The sequence below is a fragment of the Geospiza fortis genome, unplaced genomic scaffold (assembly GCF_000277835.1).
Source record: "Geospiza fortis unplaced genomic scaffold, GeoFor_1.0 scaffold172, whole genome shotgun sequence".
NCBI classification, from domain to species: Eukaryota; Metazoa; Chordata; class Aves; order Passeriformes; family Thraupidae; genus Geospiza; species Geospiza fortis.
The window spans coordinates 5151636-5173710 of NW_005054309.1; the positions used below are offsets into that span (position 1 = coordinate 5151636).

The 22075-nt window shown below is 40.6% G+C and overlaps 1 protein-coding gene across 1 annotated transcript in view; it reads right to left on the reverse strand.

Annotated features, from left to right (window-relative positions):
- The window catches only part of TTC14 (tetratricopeptide repeat domain 14), a 76004-nt gene that overhangs the window by 53274 nt on the left and 655 nt on the right, over positions 1 to 22075 (reverse strand). The window contains exons 3-4 of the mRNA XM_031055433.1: positions 21371 to 21917; positions 21180 to 21286 (exon numbers count right to left, since the gene is read on the reverse strand). Coding sequence (XP_030911293.1) covers positions 21180 to 21286; positions 21371 to 21917 — 654 coding nt within the window. The remainder of the gene's footprint in view (positions 1 to 21179; positions 21287 to 21370; positions 21918 to 22075) is intronic.

Below are 22075 nucleotides of genomic sequence, written 5' to 3' on the forward strand. Positions count from 1 at the left end.
TTAGGATCACCTGTCCAACAATAACTGAATGTTGTATTCTGAGAAGGAGCCTCATGCTGAGGTGGCTGGAAGATTCTGTGTCTGAGCCTACAGGAGCACTCAGGAGCTTTCACTCAGAGACCTCACTGTCTTCTCAAGAAGCTGCAAATTAGCCATCCCTTTCAGGATTTCAATTTCAATACATTTTTTTCCTGTTTACAGAGAGCTGAAACTTGGGGACCTCTCACACTGTTTATCCAAATGGCAATGCTGGAAGTCAGAGCTGTCTCAGTGGCTTTTACCTCTATGCAGACCTAGCTTTGGTATTCACAGAAAAAAAAAAGAAAGGAAAATAAAAATAAAAGAATAAACCTGTTGTGATATGAGGCTAAAAGAATAAATTACTTCAGTTTTTCTCTCTGGGATCCATTATTTTCACTTTTATCAGTTCTGGATGAGAGAGCACTATGTATGCAAATACAGCTACACACTTTTACAGACAGACCATGTGGAGATGAAATTCTGTGCTCCCTTTTGATTGCCAGGGCATCAGCAGAGATGACCTGTGATATGGAGCTTCTGCTCTTAATTTATTTTTCATCATAGTCACCTTAGGAATAGCAGGGTCTTTTCCAGTCTGCTTTTGTGAAAAGTTTTTTGGTTTTTTTTCCTCAGAACATCCAGAGGATGACAGAACCTTCCTTGAAAAGCAAACACAGGGGATTAAACCTTCTTCCCTTTCTTTACTCACAAAAAACAAGATACAGGCAACAAAACAGAAAAAACAGCAATATGATAAGCTTCAGCACCATTTCTTGGAAAGTCTCAAGCTTGATTTCCAAATTATAACCCCATTTCTTGGATCATATACCACATTGTGTTCATAGAGGAGCAGTTTCAGATTTCGTGTGTATGGGTTTTTTTAGGTCAGGTCTGCTAATGAGCTCAAAGTGAGTGACAAAAATCCCCCTGATGAAATGACATAACCAAAATGAGCTCTGAGTGTGTCCCCCACAATGGGTAACGATGCTGGCACATGAACGAGGGCCAGAACAGGCCAAATTTCTGTTCCTACCATTTTAAAAAAAGAAACACATTAGCCTATCTTTCCTCATTCTCCAATAGTGAAATGTAAAAATAGAACTGTGCACTCCAGAGGGCTCCAAGGGCTCTTTTCATTAATGTGAAAAATCCATAATTTATAGCTCTGCAGCGTGAATAGGTTTGGAAGACATTTAATCACTAGTGAAAATGCCATAACCCCAACCCCACTCCCACAAAAGTATAGATAGCTCCCAGCTTTTCATCTGGGCTGCCTGGGAGCTGCTCCAGGGCTCCACACATTCTCCCTGGTGCCTGAGAGCAAAGGAGCACCTCGTGAGAACTGCTAGTCCAAAACACAGCTCACACTGAAAATACACAAAGAATCATTTCAAAAGGCAGATAAGTGATATCAGTTGCTTTCTAAATAGAATACATTTTGCCTAAGTACTACCCAATGGGGACCAGGTCACACTTTTGATGCTGTCACACTTCTAGGTGTGATATGTGGCCAATGGAAGTGCAGCTTCAGGAAAATCTGTCTTGGTATTAAGGATGGGAAGGGTTGTATTCCAAGGATTAATCTGTATTAAACTTCAGACCCCTCCACAACCTGATTTGAAGGCTCTATGTAGCTTTTTCCTTTCCAGTTAGGGAAGATAGAAAATGTTTTGCTGTGAAAATCATCTGTTTTGAAATGTCTCTTATGTTTCCAGAGAGATCACAATTAGATTAATCTACCTTGTTGTCTGATTACAGACATAGATGGATCTATTTTTGTTGTAAAGCCGTTTAGATTTCTACAATTTCTACTGACCTACTGTCCCCTTACAGTGGAGTTTAAAGGTGGGTTAGATACTGGTGAGATTTACATGATTCTCATGATGTTCAAAGCCACCACAGATGCTCAAAAACTGCTTCCTTTTAACAAAATTTTATAGAAATCCAAGTCCTCTTTTCAAGGCCTGTATCACCGAAAGGCTAGGTACTGATTTTGAAAATAATGTGAGTGATACGAAGTGTGGGCTTCTTAAAATTGATAAAGACAGCAGTTAGTGCAAGAATTTAAAATAATGGACAGCAGCTTCTATTCCATAACTCAAAATTTATTCATCTGATTGCACAAAATGAAAGAATGCAGCTTAGAGAATATAAAAATAAAATCAACTCAAACCAGAACAAAAATGGAAGGCAGGAATTAAGATGATATCCTGGGTCATTAAATCCAAATCTCACACAACCATATGCTATTTTAAAGAGAGAGACTAATTTTCCAGGCTTTCCATTTCAACAAACCCAAAGAAGGATAATTGTGGTGTCTCATCCAGACAATGCATTAATCCGTCTTTAGATCCCCCAGCAGCAAATCAGCAATCCTGTCAGCACATGAGAAACAGTGGATATGTTAGAACCAGTCATTGCTTTTTAAAATTAGTTACAAAAATCTCTTTGGCTTCTGTTGCATTGGCAGGCTCTGTGCTGGAGCTGGTGTTACCTGGCTGTGGCATTGCAGCTTCACATGGCCCTGTCTGTGAAGCAGAAAGCAGAAAAGTCTCATTTTGTACCCAGTTAATACTGTGCCAGTATTAATTTGGTACAAAAATTACTGTCTGTGATTTCTACATGGTTTTCTCTGTTGCACTGATGCTTGCATTGATAATTTCCACCTTGGTTTGAGATGCAGCAAGAGGCACAGAGCTGGGATGGTTCCTGTCCCTCTGCCCTTCCCACCTTTCTGCAGGGCAGGCAGCTGGAGAAGGGAAGATGCCCTTGGATGGCAGCTCCAGGCCCCCAGGGTGGAGCTCCACAATCACCTCAGCTGGAGCACATCTGCCTGGAGGAGCACAAACACATCCTCTCAAACACATCCTCTCAAACACATCATCTCACACACACCATCTCACACACACCATCTCACACACATCATCTCACACACACCATCTCACACACACCATCTCACACACATCATCTCACACACACCATCTCACACACACCATCTCACACACACCATCTCACACACATCATCTCACACACATCATCTCACACACATCCTCTCACACACATCCTCTCACACACACCATCTCACACACACCATCTCACACACACCATCTCACACACATCATCTCACACACATCATCTCACATACATCATCTCACACACATCCTCACACACACCATCTCAAACACATCCTCTCAAACATCCTTACACACACACCATCTCAGTGTGTCTAATTCTGACCCCTTCCAGCTGAGCTTTCACTGCCTTCATCGGGGCAGGAACACAACGTGTTCCACTGAGCACATTATGAGTCTGCAAAATTTAGAGGTTGGCATAATGAGGGAAGAATCTTCCTGAATCTGGCAGCATTCAGCCCTTTGTTAGCTCCCAGATATATCAAGGACATGCAGGAAAAGAAGCTGAATTAACCAAAAAGGTGTCAATTTAAGGCAAATTGCACAGATCAGCTCTGCTAAGGGGATGGATTTTCCTTCAGAAATAGAGATGGTACAACTTGGTTTCGCTCATTTCAAAGTGAATTGCACTAAAGCAATTTGAGGCCATTTAAATTCTGACTGTGTGTACATAAAACAATTTATTATGGTTTCACTAATACATTTCAAATCCAAATTCATTTGGTTTAATTTTATTGAACATCCCTGAGAAGACAAGATATAATCCATCTCTAAACATCTGTCCTGGGATTTTTTGATTTTTGCATTCTCTCCTTTTTCATCTTCTTTCTTTTGCATATCTACCAGTGCAATTTGAATTTCAAGTGTCCCACTGGGTGGTGTTAGTTTTTTTCTTTTCAAAAGGAACCATATGGAGAAAAACAGCATTATTGCCAACACTAGCATTAAAAATGTGAGTCAGGCCTTAAAAAATGATGAGATTTATTTAAAAGTGTGAATCCTTTCCCCACAAACAATGTATTTACTTATTTTTTTTAGCGTGCATCTGATATTTTCAATGCACACCAGCCACTTTTTCAAGCTGTGATACAGCAAAATCTGGCTCGGCCAGGGAACCCCTGGACTGCAAAACCAAGGTTAGAATAAAACTACCAAATAACAGCAGATATACAGAGCTCTGAGAATTCAAATTTTTGAAGTCAGGAGCCAGGTCAGCACTAGACCTGTTGATGCCATGGGTCAGTTAAAATTAACCTGTTCCATGGGAGACAGACAGAGATTGGCCAGCTCAAACCTGGCACCTGGGAGTTCAAATCCCAGTACAGAAATGCCCCATTTTCTCATTTTTTGAATTAAAATGAAGTCCTGCTTGCTGGAGGGATGCAAGTGAAATTCAATGCTTGGGGCATCTCACTGAATTATGATCAAGTAATCTTAACCTACTACCCACACATATCAATTTTTTCTGTCTGTCTGGTATCCAGATTTTCTCCTACAATGAAGTGCTTTGATCATGTTTTGGCTTAGAAGCTTTTATTTCTTAAAATCAGTTCCTTTTCTAGATTACAGACAGTCTTAGGCGTGGCGAGCTTAACTTCCTCCAGCAATAGAAACTTAAGTGTTCTGCAGCTGAGTCAACCAGATCAGACAGTCCTTAAATGAATTTCTGAAAAAAGCAAAAACTGCTGCTTGAAACTATGGATTTTTAATCAAAATTAAACTTTTAAACAAGTTAATGCACTGAGGAAATATTTCTAACTTGTAACTGGCTTCATTCAACAGATGTGAGCTCACTGTGCATCCACAGATGATGTATTTAAAGCATGAGCAGCATCACAGAAATCTTTTCACAGGAGCTAAGCTCAGAGCTAGTGCCATGCAACACTCACAGGGCTCGAATAAAGAAGGAAATCAAACTGTGGTGCTTGCTCCAAAAAGCCTGGAAGCAAAGCAGTTCCTACAGGTTTACTCATAAATATGCTGAGAATTGACCCAAACCTTCAGAGGAGCCTCTCCCAGCCCTCCAGCACAGCCCCTGAGCTTTTCCCCAGGCAGTGCAGGGTGGAAGGATGCAGAGCAGAGCTCCTTCCTGTCACATCCACACTTGCTGCAAGCATGACAGCCCCAAACCTCAGCCTCCAGCCCACTCAGCAGCACACACAGGCTGGAGAGCCAAGGGGATTTTTTTCCATAGCCCCACTCAACAGAATTCTTTTCTCCCAAGTTGTGCTGTGAATGCATTAGCAGCCCTTCAGTGTTCAGCACTGCATGGGAGCTTTATCCTACACACAATGCAAGTTATATAAGAATAATTGCTGGCCTGCACGCTGCGAGGCTTGATGAAGGACATGTCTACTTCTGTATTTTATTTTTTTTTTTGAAGACATAAGTGTACCATAAACAAAGAACATTAATTATAAAGCAGCTCCCTGGAGAAATAGAAATGACTTGAGGAGTATGAACGATTGCTCTGTCCAGGCCATGTCCCACTGAGATGCAATTTGTTCCCATTTACATCACACATCTTTTTCCTATCCTGTATTTTCCTGACTTTCCATTACAACCCACAGTACATAAAGCTCAGTGAATTTCACATCTGTTCTTCACAAAACATGTACAAAATACAGCAAAAATGTTTATGTGGTGTACTTGGAGCTGCAAGTTACAAATATGCAGTTTTTTACTGTAAGTCAGGTCAGAATTTTAAGGCAGAAATATAATCCTCCTTTTCCCCTGAATGACTGAGTGTCCTGTAGACACAGCAGCATATCTTGTGTTTCCATCAGATTCTTTTTGCAGGAAGGCTTTCTTTTCAATATGAACGTTTCTAATAAATTACACGAGGGCAAATGAAGGGAAACTGTCAAATATGATTATTAACCATTAAATAATAGATTCCTGTGTCTGCAAGAGTGCCTCATGCCTGTTACAGGTTGGAGTGAAAGAACAACTCTTTGTCTTCCAGTCCAACATGCATTTTATTTCTAAAATACAGATCGATCTGCCTCAAGGTAAGCAGAAGGGTGTACAACAAAAATCCTGAGGTTTCTTCAGACTCATGGTTCTCATGATCCCCGTGACAAAAACAAAGTGTAAACCTCATAGAAAAATCAGTATTTACTGAGGGCGCCTCAAAGGCAGACTAGAGCACCAGGTTAGATGGACAGAGCCATCCTGCTGGAGCCCCAGTCCCAGCAGTGCTGCTCCATCCCAGTCATGGAATCAACCTGGAAGACATAACACAAGATACACTCACAGCTGGATGTTCAAATCTTTTTCTCCAAAATTCAATCCATGTGTAGGTTTTCCCCTAAGCTGAAGTACAGGCCGAATTCACAGAATCATTCAGGTCAGAAAATATCTTCAGGCAGCGAAAATGAGCATTTAGGTGTGATATGACGCCTTACAGCACTGAAGAGGCTGTAAAAGTCAACTGATATTCTTTGGAAATTAAAAAATGGAAATAATTAATTAATAATGAATCCCCTGCAGAAATGACACCAGGGACAGGTTGCAGGCCAAGAGAAACCAATAGAGAGTAATTAAAATTGCCTTTATCACTACAAATAGCCAGTACAGAAAAAACAGCGTATTTTTGTCTTAACATCTATTTGATAAAGACCTTTTAGCTGTAATATTGACATTTTTGTGACTAATAACTCACTGGAGAGTCACCTACAGTAAAATAAAATAAAAACCCTCTAATTTTAAGTACCAAAATCTCTTTACCAAAGCAACTGTTTTACTGCTGTGTATTTGGGCATACTGGGCAGCTTATTTTAATTCAGAAAAATAAAATAATCTTTCCCAGTACAAAACCTCTCTCCAGCAGCAGAGGATATGCTGGCAATAGTGTAATTAGAGAGATCTGGAATCAGGTAACACCACCAACATTGTTTTATCCTTATCAACTGAAAAAAAGTTAAGTAAATGCCTTTAAAAAGTTAAAGCTGCCAAGGTTAATGCATTGGGGGGGTTGAGTGTGCTGTATTTGTGCAGTACATCTATTTGCCAGGTACAGCAAGAGCACAGCAAAACACAAAGTTTGCCTGGAATTCATGAATATTCAGTTATGGGCAGCTCTAAGCACCAGACTGAATTGGGACACAGTACATGGTAGTATAATTAATTGGATTAAAGTGGTCTGCTGGAAAAAAAATGTTTTGAAAGATTTTAGATGTTTGGGTAAAGAGCTGGCAAAGTCTGCAATCCAGTTCCCATCATGAGGTAACCTATCATCAGGCACTGGCTTCCAAAACAAAATCTGGCAGAAAACAAAGCACAGGCTGACACCACCTCACCAGGGAGGGGGACGAGCTGGGCTCTAGCAGACAGATATTCAAGCTTCTCTTTCATTTTTCCTGGGACACATCCCCTGGGCCCAGGGATTCCACTGAGAATTTCTATCCACGTGAAAATACAGCCATCTGGGAAAACACCAAAAAACCCCAATGGAACAAAAAGAAGCCAACAGTTTTAATGGTCATTTACTCACGGGACTGTAGTCCTAAGATCTCAAAAGACAAAGTTACTGTGTCTTGATTACAGGCCCACAAATTACCTCCAGAGCCTTTCCTTCTAATTGTGAATACAGAGTTGAGTTGTTTCCTGTCCTAAATCGTTGTGTGGCACCACAAACCACATTTCAGAGATTTCTGTGTTCCGCTGCAGCAGAGAATGATGTTATCCCAGTTGGGGTGCAAGGATTTACTTGTTTAAAACATGACTCTTATTTTGGAGCCACATAAATACAATTTATTTTATAGGCTATCTATTGATGTGGTACATAAAACAACTGTGGAGCCAGTTCTGCACTCTCTCTTACAACATTGGAGGAGCAGCACTGAACTGAGGGCTCTCCACTACACAAATTATATCTCTACATCCTGAATTTGTGGGAAGGGGAAACCTGAGCAGCCAGATGCTCTCAGAAGCCTCACTCCATGGTACTGAAAGCGGGAGATGAGGAGTCCATCCCAAAAACATTGGGCTAAAGCACAGAACAAATTATTTGATCCAGACTTTGGTTTATACCCAACTGAGTCCCAAATTGGTCTGGCCTTCTATGATCCTTGAAGAGGAAAAGTTATATGCAATGAAATTAAAGTGAGTCTAGTCCAGTATTTAAAGTCAAATATTCTGGAATAGGTATTAAAGTGTGAGGGAGCTGAAGGTGAATTGTTCTCTGGAGCTAATTGAAGAGCTTCCTCTAAGGGCAGGGAAACCTGTTTTGATACTTATTTTGCTAATGAGATGCAACATAAAATGACTTCCTAGTTATTATGCTGAAATATGTCATGCATATTCAAAAACTATCTCTGAGGAACTGAAACAATTTAGGCAAGATGAGCTACTAAATACATGAAAGGAATTGACTTCATGATCCAGCTAATGATTAGATAGGCTTCACTGTTAAAAATAATGATTGAACCAAAAAAATGTACATTCACATTAACTGCAACCACTAGAAGTTGCTGTGAGCATGCAGGCTGAATGGCAGTTTAATTTTGTTTCAACTGTTTGCTTTTCATTTGTCTTAAAAAAACCCAAGAGTCAATTTATGTTATTTGCATATGTGGAAACTCAGCATCAGTTTTCTTGGAGTTGTCTGATGACTAAAGTATTACCAGCTATTCATTAAGGCAGCAAAAGTGCTTTAACTGTCAAAATGAAGGGGTTTGACACTCTAATGGTGCAGATTCACCCAATAAATTTAAGACAAACATCGGGAAAAAATATTATCCAAGTGGCATCTACTTAACACAACCATGCAGCACTTTCCTGCCTTTAGCAAAGAATTTTAACTAATTCAAAGGAGATCTGCCCTGCAGCATGTTAGGCTACACCTAGAACAAATTTCTAAACTAAAATTGATAAATTCTCAGCAGATTTACAATTAACTGAAAAAACAGAGATGTTTGTCATCTTTGTGATTCTTAATGTTTTTCAGCATCCTCCATGAACAAAAGATAAGTCAATGTGTCCAGGAAAATCTCCAGAATCAGCACCCAGATATGAAAATATGATCCACCCTCCTGACTAAATCGCAGAGAGCCCAGAACCAGCTGAGGAAGGATCTGTGCAGCCCTGAAGGGTGGGCAGGAGGTGGGAGGTGCTCTGGAGTGCTCAAAGATGGTCCAACACAGATTTTGGCTGCTGCTGCTGACAGGTTTTAACCTTCAGAGTGAGGCTGCAAGGACAGGGGTCAGGGAGTCTGATTCATTCCCAAGCTCATTATCAAATCTGTCTCACCCAGGATATTTAATCTCTCTCTGTTTACAGAATTAATGTCTGGTTTATGATCTTCTAACATAACATTTGGGTAATTTGGAGCCTGTATATTTTTTTATATGATCTCAAGGCTGTGACTAACTCAAAACCCTTTCACCCAGCCTTCCCCTGGCATCCCATCCCATCCCATCCCATCCTTTAGAATTACTGGGGTTGCAAATGGGCATTGGTTTACTTCTGCACAGAATCACTTGCGGTATTGAGGCCCTAAATTCTATACATAATAATGAACAAAACATTTCAAAACTTACCCAACAAACAGAGAGGCATGAAAAGCCTTCAGGAGAGAATGTTTGAAAAAAATGTTGACATACTCAGTACATACTCCATGTGCACCTCCTGTGAGGAGGCAGAAGGGAAAGGGTGGCAGGTTTTGATTGGAACAGGCAAAATAGGCAAGTTGAGGTGAAAGATGTTTTAAGCAGAATTTTTAGAAGCACCTAGCCCCAGGTAAAGAGAGGCCGAATGCCTTCACTCCAGCTTTCCTAATCAAGTCAGACAGATTTGCTGGGTACAGAGTATTTCTTGCTTGGGGAAACTGATAATTGACCAAATTTCAATTGGAGGAACCTGTGACTTTGCTGACTAGGGCAGTTTAAACACAGCAGTCACCCACTGTAGCCTCAAGCTCCCAGAAAAGTAGAAAAAATAATTTAACATCCCCATTTTCTTTTGTAAGGAAAGCTTAAAAAAAAAAATCTATCTTTTAAAATTAAGTTACCAAGCCAACAGTCTGTCTCTAAACTGACACTTCACCTTGCTAGGGAATCCTGCACATTGCAATAGCTGGAGCTGATGCAGCTCAAAAGGCACAAAAAGTGACAGAAAGAGTAATTTCAGAACTATAGAAATGTATGGGGCATCCACAGCTTCTCTGGGCAGCCCTGCTGGGAGATTTAATGTTTCATGAATCTAACAGAGGCTTGTTATCCCTGTTACTCTGATGAAAATGCCAAACTATGTGAGAATCCTGCCCATTTGCGAAAGATGCTGCAAGGAAAGTTGCACAAAGCCAGCCCCCAGATGGAAGGTCTGTGACAGGAACTCCTGTGCTGGATGGTGCAAGCCAGAACAAGCCTGGTGGCTGCACAGCTGCTTTAGCAGATAAAATTGGTCTTGATGGCTTGGACACCTTTGTGTGGCCTGGAATGTGCCACACCAAACTGCAGTGTTCAGCTTTACAGCCTCAAATTCATGTCAAATTTATGCTGAGCAAAGGTCTTTCAACTGCCACCCTCAAAGTGTGGCATATTTATGGTATCTCTGAGGCTAAATGAGTTTACTATTAACATGCAAGCTGAAATCTAAACCCCTACACTGCAAGCTCAAATGAAGTATTAATAATCCAGGTGGATTTTTTCATGCTCCACTCTACAGATTTGGACTAGAGCCCAACTCATTCACCTGCAGCTGCAGCATCATTGCCATCATACACACACACACAGTGAGAATGCGTCATTGGATAAATAAAGCAAATATATCTGATTACCAGCCACAAATAGCTGATGTATTGACTAAAACAGTGCCACACACTCATCTTGTTTTCTTTTTCTTTCCTTTTATTTCACTACTGTCTTTTACAATGAAAATATCTTTTGCTGAGAGAAAGAAAGCTCCATTTCTTTTATAAAGATCCTTTGTAACCACAAAGGACATGTAACCGCTCAAGAAAAAAATATTGGAATTTTAAAATATTAAACCCATGTTTCTCATGCTTATATCTTTAGAAAGATAGCTGTTTGTGCATCCTGAAGATGAAATGTTTTAATTGAAAAATTTCCTGAGGTTAACAAATAGCTTGTTCATTCAATCCACACATCTCTTATTTATTAATATATGATATAACAGGTTTGGAAGTGATGGCCTTGCTAAAGCTGAATTTGACCGAACACTGATATTCTTTCAGCTGGTAAGAAGGGTACAATAAAATTATAAAACTAGAGGGAATTCATTTTGACAGGGAAAGAAAGTATCTTTATTATGGCGCTATCAGGATCTGCTTTTTCCTTGAGAGGTGCTCATAACTCAGACTCGTTCATCTCACACCATTAGCACATCAAAGCTTGTTTGGTCTGGTAACAAAAACTGGAAATATTATTCACAAACAATTGCTGCAAGGCAATCTCTGCACTTTCAACACAGCAAACTCTAAACTGAAAGTACTGTCCATAAAGTCACTCTGATTAACACATCAGCCCTTTTATGAAGAGATAAACAAAAATGAATGAACAGGTTAATGCAATATGGTTTAAGAAAATAAAGACTCAAAATATGTTCTCATTACCTTTCTCAGTCATTCCCTACTGTTAGTGGAGAGCAGTTTTTGCTGTTGCCCTGACAGCTTGCTCTCCTTTTCTTTTTGCTGTGGCTCAGACAAGCAAATACAGAAATATGGGGAAATGAATCTACAAAGGAGGATGGAAAACAGCATCAGAAAAAATAACTCAGTGTTTTTCAGATGCTTGCTTGCCTGGCTCTTGCAGGGGAGCAGCAACCTGGTATTTACACATTTCTGAGGCTGAAGTAGCCCCCCCACAGCCAAGGAATGGGGCTCCCTGCTGCTCCTCAGCCCTTCCAGGGAAGGGAAGGATGAGGACTCGTGGCTGAGTCACACCACTCACACCACAGAGCCCCTTCCCTGCTCATTTCAGCCATTCCCTCCTGCTCTGCTCACTGCTCTGCTTGTTCTCAGCCACCTCAATGAACAAAATTCCTGTCTCTGAGCTCCAAGCTCCAGAATGCTGCCTGGGAAATGGGTGACAATCCATCTTCATCTTCACTAGCACAGGGATTCAAACATCAGCACAGAGGGACTCGGAGCCAAACTAAATTCAAGCACTAAATTTATTGTTTTCTGTTCTGCCACAAGATCCCAGGTGCTTTTAAGAAGGAGAAAAACAAATCCCTGAGGATTTCATCCCACAGACAGTTCAGATACTGCCTTTACATAGCTGTGAGAGTACAGGTGAACTACTTCACTTTCATCCTTCTGGGAGAGAGGTTTATTGGCACTGATGCCAAGGTTTCAGCCCTGATAGACATGAAAGTGGTAGGAACTACAAAGTATGCAGAGAGTTTCAGCTTTAAATGCTGAAAACAAAGGGGTGGATATTCAGCTCATAGTTCTATGTCAACTAAAGATCAATCTATGCCACATAGGATAATTTACACATCACTAGCAGACACAACTGAGAAGACCAACTATCATCTTCTAATCATTCACTAGGAAGTTCAGAAAAGCCTGTTAGAGAATTGGATTTAGGATCACTACTTAAATGCAGAATTTCTTTAAATGGATAGGTATTTGTCAACCTACCTACTCAGATGCCAGGAATAGCTGCTCTCCAATTTCAGAAAATCTGTGTAACTTATTATGCAATTAACAAGCATCATGGTCAACAACAGTTATGAACACCTGAAATTCCAAAAAGTAATTTAGCTTGTCTGAATTAAATTCAGAAAGAAGTCAAGAAGAGAAAATTGACCATAAATAACAGGTAAGATTCAGTTATCTTCCCAGACTGGAGAAGATATTGACATTTAAAATAAAAAAAGTTCTGGAAATACATTTTGTGGAAATCATATTGGGGACTATTTCAAAGCAATTCATCAGGGTGACATAAATGTGTGATACAATTTTAGTTTGCACATTCTGGATGTCCTTCCCACTTCCACCTGAATGGAACCTTCTAAACATGAAAGACTTAACTGATCTATCTAGAGAAAATATAATGCAGCAGGCATTTTAAATCACAGATTCTGCAAAATTATCAAAGCAAACTTGTTTATTCTTCATCAAAAATCTTTTTTTTTTAAGATGCAGAAAGAACTGGCTACCAAAGTAAAGACAATTTAATGATACTTCAGAAAAATATGGGGAAAAAAGCTTTGACTATGTATCTTTGGAAATAACTTTGAACACAGAGCAGGACAGAAGCGGCTGAGTTACTGAGCACAGTGGATTGCCTGAGTTTTTCATAAATCAAATATGAGATGCACAAGTTAAGAGAATGAAAGATTTCCCTCCTCCAGATGGTAAGCTGCCTAGGCAGTAATTGATTTTAATCACAGATTCCTGACAACATTCTTTGCCCAGGGAGGGCTCAGTAGCTACTGATGTCTGAAGCTGAAAGAATGTGGAACCTGTTTTCAGTCATTTTATGGTCTAGCTCCCAAAAATCACAGTCAACTTTCAGTAGCATAGTTAGAAACATTATTATTCCTGCTTGTTCTGTACTTCACTGCTCAGTTTCAATTCCAGGTGCACTTAAAAGTGAATTTCCAAAAATGCCATTTATCTTTTCCAAGGCACTGATGAAGCTACCAGATATAGATATATAGTACTTAATGCACTTGGTTTAGTAGGTCACAGGTTCATCTTTTCTATTCACTCTTGCATAAGATGTAACCAGAACTCCTTGACCTCTATTTTTATAAACTTGCTTCAGTACTTTTGCCAGAAACTGTCACCAAAGTTCAACCCAGTCCATTTAATTTTTCAATACTTTAATGTGAGCATAATTAAAATCATTTCTCTATACTCCTACCTTCCCATTTGCCTCCAGTAATTTTTAATGACACCAGCTATTTTTCACCTTCACTTAAGTATTCCTGGTTATCCCACAAAGTTATGTGAGACAGCCACACAGCCAACATTGATGAATAAAGGACTTTTCACATTTTCTTCTTCTGTTCATTCCATGTTTCTTTTAACTGGCTATTGGGTCCCAAAAATCCTGAAGCCTATGTGTATTCCTTTAATACAATAATAGGCTGTCCCTAAATTGCCTCTGAAAGCAGTCACAGAAGCCCAAGGACTTTAAACAGTGCAAGTGCCTCAGTCTCCAGGGTTTCAGATTGTTTCCCTGACCATGAAATATTGAACAGCATTCTCTGATGATACCCTTCAGAAATTACTCTCTGCAAGTCCCAACACTGACAGACTGCTGCAAAGGATTAAATAATCACCATCAGCCCATGAGCCTCTCCCCTCTTTTGTTTCTTACCAGACAAAAGAGAGAGAGGGAGGAGATTTCTTGCACCTCAAGATCATCTGTATTTCAGAAGGAAGTGATATAAAACAGTTCTACTACTGGGCCTTTGTGGAGGACTTGAACCAGCTACAAATCCAACAATTTTATTTTTAAAATAGATTTCAACATTCCAAAGGAAGAAATGCTCAGACGTGCAGAGGTAACACAAATACAAGAAGCTCTCTAACCTTCACAGAATAATTTCTTTTGTTTGGGCTTTCCAGTTGCTACAGCAAAAGAGTTAAGTACATCATGTACTCAAAACTATCACACTTTTTCTTTATTACAGCTGCACTAGAGGCATCTCTCAAAATAAATACCATGTAGTGCTCTCTCATTTGGTTGATACAATAATAGCACACTGTGTGTAGCCACAGATGTTCTTCACTGGCTTGTGCCGAAACCAATCTAATTTTGTGGGATAAATGAATTGTTCTGATTCCAGGACTTGATTTCCCTGCATAACAAAAACATCAAAAGAAGTGAAGCTTCTTACCACTCAGAGTTCAGATAGAAAAGCTAATTTCTCTTTCCTGAATTCCAGGAAGGTATCTGTGAAGGGAACATCCCTCAGCTATTTGGACAATGTCTGGAAAACAGAAAAAGTTGGCACTGACTTACAAATTACATTAATTGAAATAATAACTAAGTATGCAAAATATTGATTTATCATCAGTGGCAAGACAGAGGATCAGCATCAAAAAAATGAACAAAGACAGAGACTCAGAGAATTCTTTTAACTGAGCCTAAGTATGTCAGGAATTAAGTATTGTGACATGGCGCAGAGTGCAAGATCACCTCTGCCATGACTTGACAAAGTTGCCAAATTTCAAAGCCATCCAAGTATTTGATGTGAGCTGGTGTCTTCCATACAGTTCTCAGTCCTGATGTCCCTGTCTTACCCACCGACACCACCCAGCAATCTCAGCTGAGGAATTAATTTCAGAGGGGACTACAGAATCCTGTTCTTACACAGAAGTGGCAGAAAAGAAGTCTGCCTATCAAAACCCACCCCCCAAAAAATGATTGAAACTTTTGGAGACCATAGCTTACACCTCTGAGTAGCAAGAACACCACTTTGTTAAATGACATGGAAGGATTCTGTGCTGGATTTCCAGAGGTGTGCCCACACCCTGTGATGGGAGGCAGCTCTGAACTGAAGCACTGGAGTGAATATCTCTGCAAGCACATTTAAATCTTACATTTTAACGTAATTTTCACATGGAAATGACAGTCTTGTGAAAGTATCACCCAGGACTACACTGAGTAGAAGGTTCTTTTTTTCCTAATGAACAGCACAAGCTGGCAATATTTCCTACTATTATTATACTAAGTCAGAAAGGAAGTTTAGCTGTAACATAAAACAATATTTTTGTAAAAACAAATGAGTACAACTAATTAACAATCTCATGACTAAAAGCAGCAACACAGACCACAGTCTGTACTCTAAGGTATATTCTCCTTAATAATGGATAATAAAGCACTGATATGTTTTCACTCTGAGGAGCAGAAAAAGCAGTTCAGATTTTATTGTTCAAGAAAGCACAGGAGTTAGTTAGTCCTTGCAGGTAATTACATCTGATTACAAAGAACTGTCTCAGACAAAATAATATTTTCTTATTTTTATGAAAATTCATGTTGCAAATAATAAAAATTTGCATTTAGTTACTGTTGCTTCTTTTTTTTCCTTGTGGTGCCTTTGTGCACTCCCCAAACCTGGGACCCCTTTGTCACTGACACTGAGCAAACACATGACAGTCACTCCCCCCAAAAGCAGAAGAGGGGGACAAAGCCATGCAACTCTTCTCATTTAATAGAAAATGAAAGAACCGAGGATGTTTAGATATTTTGATCTAAATTCTGCCATAGTTTGTGGCAGAAACAGGAGCCAAGCCCAGCTCACCCTACAGCCAACTCTGGTACCAGGACCAAAAAAAGCACCTTTTCCCTCTATAGCTCATCATACATCTTTAGGAGGAAAAAAAAGTCAAGCAATAATTTTCAGGACTGGGGTTTAATGACTTGTCACTGCAGTTAAAGAATTCAGTGTCAAATGCTGATGATTTTTTAATGATTCACTGACATGGGCAGGTTCCATACACACAGAGGTGTCTGGTTACTGCACTGCCGCCATGGAAGTTGTAAAAAGTAGAATTCAAACATCTTTCACCACTTCATTAATGAAACAAATTTATCTTCTAATAGAAAATAAGTCCTTCAGTGTTCTAGAACTCCATTTTACATTCATATGTTGCCTGTGCCTTGTCTGTTAGCATTAAAAGAAAATCCTTTTGATCAATGCTCTGGCAATGAAATTGCACTCCCCTGAATACAGTTCTCAGCCAGCCTGCAGTGTAAATGATACTTAATAGATAAAGAGACATGCTGTCAAGATCAGCTATGCATGTGTAAAAGCTCAATTGTCCCTGAGGTAGGAAGGAATAAAAGCCTTTCAGATAACACACTGCAGTCTGGTATCATCTGTAATACATTGCAGAATAAGCAACAGGGCTTCGTTCCTCCTCTTCACTCAACTTATTTCCCTCTGCACAAGGGCTCCACCAGGGGAAATGAGGAAACTTCATCACTTGCAAACTGGGAGATTGGGATGAAGGAAACCAAGATTATCACCTGAGCAAGATTATGTTTCTTCTTGGTGTCACAGGTGGCACTAGAAATCAGGAATCTCTGGATTCCAACCCATTCCCAGTTCATCAAACGACATCCCTGCTTCTGCCATCCAAATGGCACATCAGAGGTTTATTCTGCAAGGAGATTTACTCAAAGCCTTAATAGCATTTTACTCTTCCTCATTAGGATCAGCCAGTGAGGAATAATCTCCTTAGTGTGTGGTACAGAAATGACCACAGCCACACTGATCCTTCTCCATTCATTTGGGCAACATCCCCTCCTGATCCATTCCCTAAAATGAAACCAAAACAACCTAAAAAATCAGTAACTGGGAGTCCTTACATAAACACAGCACAGTGGGGAATGAGATACTTCCAACCCAGGTTTATGCTGAGGACTGCTTGTGCTCCTAGCAGATAAACCTATTTGGGATCAAAAATTTTGAGACTTAAATTAAAATATAACTCTACTTTTGCTTTTGCCATATTTTCTAGTCACCCACAAAGTTCCCCGAAATTCTTGACAGCCAGAAGTTGCAATTTAAATAAAAAGCTATCAAAATTTGAAATCTTCTTTCATCAATACAAAACCATGGCACAGTAGGAAAAAAATATTTTGGTTGACAAAAAGAAAATTTCAGCCCATGTAAAACTATGGGTTTCTCTCCCTTGCACTGTAAAGGGAGTAGGCTTGAGTTACTTATTTATAGGTATCATAAAATCAGGCCTATGAAGAGCCATGAAGAAAAAAAAAATCAATCCAAAGAGAGGCATTTGATATGACTGGTTAGAAAAGAAAGTCTGAGGAAAAGTGGATACTCTTTACTTTATCAGATTACTATGAGAACAACATGGGGTTTTTTGTCTTGTTTTGGATTTCTTTTTTTGGATAAAATAAGAGGCAGAAGGCAACAGTATTATTAACAGTTGCTTCAGTCTCCAAATATATTGGAAATGTTCCCAAAAGTTACTGCACAAAGCATTTCAGCCTGAGAGAAAATCAAATTTATTTGGAAAGTTCTTATGCAGCTACTGACCATAAAAATTAGTTCAAAGCACTGTCTTCATCTCCAGCATTGTTTCCAGCTGTGTTTAAGCAAATCTGATTTCCTCTGTCATCATCTGCAGCTGTATTTCCCTTGTATTTGCTTTCTTTTGAAAGCAGTCTACTGTGAAAAATTCAAAGGAAAGGCACCTTCATTCCATCATTTTTCCATTTCTTCCCCACTCTGATCACTGATCCCAGACACATATTATCAAAAAGAAGCTGAGTCTGAATTGATACTAAAGGAGAATTACTTTAATACACACAAGGACCCATGAGGTCTGCCCTTAAAAGCAAAGTGTATCAGTGTCAGGGCACTGACGGACCCTGCTCCCCTCTGCTCAGAGAAACCATGACTTGCTCTGGAGCTGCCTTCTGGAGCAGTAACATGCAGAACACAAGAAAATCTGTGCATCAAAACAAGAAAATTAAACACACCCCAAAGGCTTCACTGAACAGGCAGGATGAAAGAATAAATGCACATTGCCACGTGTCGATGCTTTTTTAGGAAATATTTGGACTAGAGAGGATAAAAGGGAGGGGAGGGGGAAGACAGAAATTACCTCATTATCAGCCATCCCTGTCGTGCCCTCTCATTTACACGTTCATCCAGGCACACCAACAGCACAGAGGGAAGGAGGAGGGGAGGGGAAGGCAGAAGGGAAAAAGGCTGCACAGAAATCTAAACTAAGAATAAAAATTCTCCCAGAATCCAGATAACAATGCCTGCTTTTCCAAGATATGTCAAAACACCGAGGAGATAAATGGAGGTGAGAAATTTGCCCTCTGTACAGGACAAGTCATAGCAGGGGGTTGGGGTGACACAGACCCAGCTTCTTTCATAAATACCCCTGAAAGCCTGAATTAAGCTGCTTATTATCCTAGGACATAATATGACCAGCTTTAGAGAAATCAATGTCTTCTCTGCAGACTCCTGCTCACCAGTTGAGAAATCAATCAGCTAAGTCTCAATGGCTGCCAGAGGAGCAGCCAAGGGCATTTAGCCATAATACTAAATTTAAACAGATTACAGCACCTATCTCCCCAGCAAAATGTTTCTGCATCAAACTGTGGGAACTATCATTCAGGGCTGCTGCCACAAATGCCAGGGAAGAGGAGAAACAGGATCTTGCCAGTCTGTGTGAAGCATCACAGCTGAACAGAACAAGGTTTTTCCCTGCTCTGTATCCCCCTGTCTTTTGTGAAATATCCTCAGAGCACCTGACCTAGGCACAGAAGAGTTTTCAGTGCCTAGAGAGTGCCTTCACCTGTCTGCTGAGAACTTTTAGCACTTGTCTTCCTTATACTGGGATGTGAAAAAAATCCACCAGGGTTTGGTGGCCACAGTTACTGAAGGAAGGTCTTTGATAGCTACCCATGACTAAAGAAAGAGGGAATTTTTGTAAAGACTGATGGCCTTTTAGTGAAATCTGAAAGAAAAGGAAAATACCCAGCTATGCCATGCAGAGGTCTGCTTTCCCTCTTCGGACCTGATTTTGCAGAGAGCTGAGAGAGAAGAAAGGAAGAGAACAATAGAAATCCACAAGAATTCAGCTGCGTGAAATCCATTCTTTCAGAAATGAAGAAAACCTTAATTATTGCGTAAAACAACTGTTCTTCAAATGCTGTGATTTCCAGAGCAGAGCACTGAGGATGGTTCTCACTCAATTCTTAGCTCCCTCTTTCAGGGCTTGGGAAGAGCTGCTGTAACCTTGGCGGCTGCCATGCCCTGATCACACAGACTGCAAAGCCTGGGTCTTCATTTTGGACTCTCTGAGAGCTGAAGAACTGAGATTTAAAGATGACCATCTGCATGCTGCACTGCAGGAGAGATACATGCAGGGAGGACACCCTTTTCTGTTCTAATACTTTTCAATCTGTTGTGAGAGCTACTTCTGATTAATTGAGTTAAACAATCTGGTGTGATTTTCTGTTCTTATGAGTTAATGAACTTTTCAGCTGTGTTAGTCATCAGCATGCAAATCAAGCTCCAGCATGATTTAGATTAGAGAAAAAAAACCGACAGTGAAGGGGGTGCTGGGGCTCCTATGTACAGCAGGTTCAAGCTCAGTCAGATTTTTTGTGTCCTGCCTTGCAAAGTCTGTGTCCAGGTGCAGTGAGAGATGATGAGTGCCCACCTGACCTCCCTGCTGGGCCAGTGAGCAGCAGAGCCCAGCCCCAGTGAGGTTCTCCAAATGAGATGCTTGTGAGAGCTGAGCCAGGCTCCCAAAGTTCATGTTAAAAATAACTCCAAATTCTTTTTAAAGATTAATTGCCTGGGTAGAATTCCAATAAATAAAGAAATATGTCTATTGTTTTAAATCCATCTAGAGATTTATATTCACAATGTTCAATTTCCCATCAAGAATGTACAACACATTTCAAAGTCATGCCATTAAATGCATTGTTAAGAAAGCACACACAGGCAATAAACCATCCACAATATATCCTTGTGATAAATTGGTCCTTATGGGTCCCTTCCAGCTCAAGCCATTCCATGGTTCTCTGATATTTGCAAAATCTCAGAGCACAAGCTCTCTGCACATTTCTCCATGAACTAATCCAGTGATCAGAGCTTTTGCACAAGTAACAGTAAATCACAGCACAGAGAAACCCAAAGACGTGGAAACAAAGGGGTGCCTGGTCACGTGTTGTCTCCTCAGACTGAACAGATGGGTTTGTTGAAGGACAGCATCCCCCATGTCAACAGGGGTGTGGAAAGAATCCACAGGATGGGATGCTTGCATGTCTCAAAGAATAAAAATCAGGGGAACCTCTGGGAGAGGAAAAGCAGCTGATCAAAATGATCCCCTCCTCTGTAATGTTGTAATTTCAGTCCGTCCTGCAAAACATCTGAGACTGGAACAGTCAGGGTGTGAGGAGGCTGGGTTAGCCCTCAGTGCTGCTAAACACAACTCCCTGCCTCAAGCAGGGATTTGAATAAACAAACAAGAAGAGAAGAAAATCATACCAGAGACAAGGAAAAAAAACCAAAAACCAAATCCTCAAAACAACAACATAAGAGAGGGAGAAAATAGTTAGAGATAGAAGGGAAGGTATGATTGGACTACAAATTAAAATTAAAAATCCGGGGTTTGGTTGCCTCTCACTAATTAGTCTCTCACTAATTATAACAAAAAATGTCAGATGATGAAGGAAAATAAAATTTCACAGCTCAGATATAGGATTTCCCCCTTAATTTTAAACTCTATAGGAAAATAATCTATCAAAGGTGATACAAACTAACCAAATAATTCTTCAAATTTGATTCCTTTCTTCAGCTTTTCATCAGCTACATGTACAAGGTTTGCGCGACTGTCGTAAAAGTGTCGTAAAAGGTGCCGGAAAGCGCGACTGCCGTAAAGCGCGACTGTCGTAAAAGGCGTCGTAAAGCGCGACTGTCGTAAGAGTGTCGTAAAAGGTGCCGTAAAGCGCAACTGCCGTAAACCGCGGCTGTTGTTAAAGGTGTCGTAAAGCGCGACTGTCGTAAAAGTGTCGTAAAAGGTGCAGTAAAGTGCGACTGTCGTAAAAAGGTGTCGTAAATCGCGATTGTCGTAAAAGTGTAGTAAAATGTGTCGTAAAGCGCGACTGTCGTAAAAGTGCCGTAAAAGGCGCCGTAAAGTGCGACCACCGTAAATCGCGATTGTTGTAAAAAGTGTCGTAAAAGGTGCCGTAATGCGCAACTGCCGTAAAGCGCGACTGCCGTAAGCCGCGACTGTCGTAAAAGTGTCGTAAAAGGTGTCGTAAAGCGCGACTGTTGTAGAAGGTGCTGTAAATCGCGATTGTCGTAAAAGTGTCATAAAATGTGTCGTAAAGCACGACTGTCGTAAAAGTGTCGTAAAGGGTGTCGTAAAGCGCCGCTGCCGTGAATCGCGACTGTCGTAAAAGTGTCGTGAAAGGTGCCGTAATGTGCGACTGTCGTGAAAGGTGCCGTGAAGCGCCGAGCTGTGCTCATGCTGCGAGTCCGCCCATTGCTGCCGCGAGTCTGCAATGGGACACGACCCCCACCTGCCCGTCAGACCCCAGCGCTCCGGTACCGGCAGCCCTGCTCACCCCTGCCCCCCGCTCCCTGCCCTCGCGGATCCAACACCCGTCGCCCCGGCCGCAGCCACGCCCCCGGCCCCTCCCACCGCTGCCGCCATC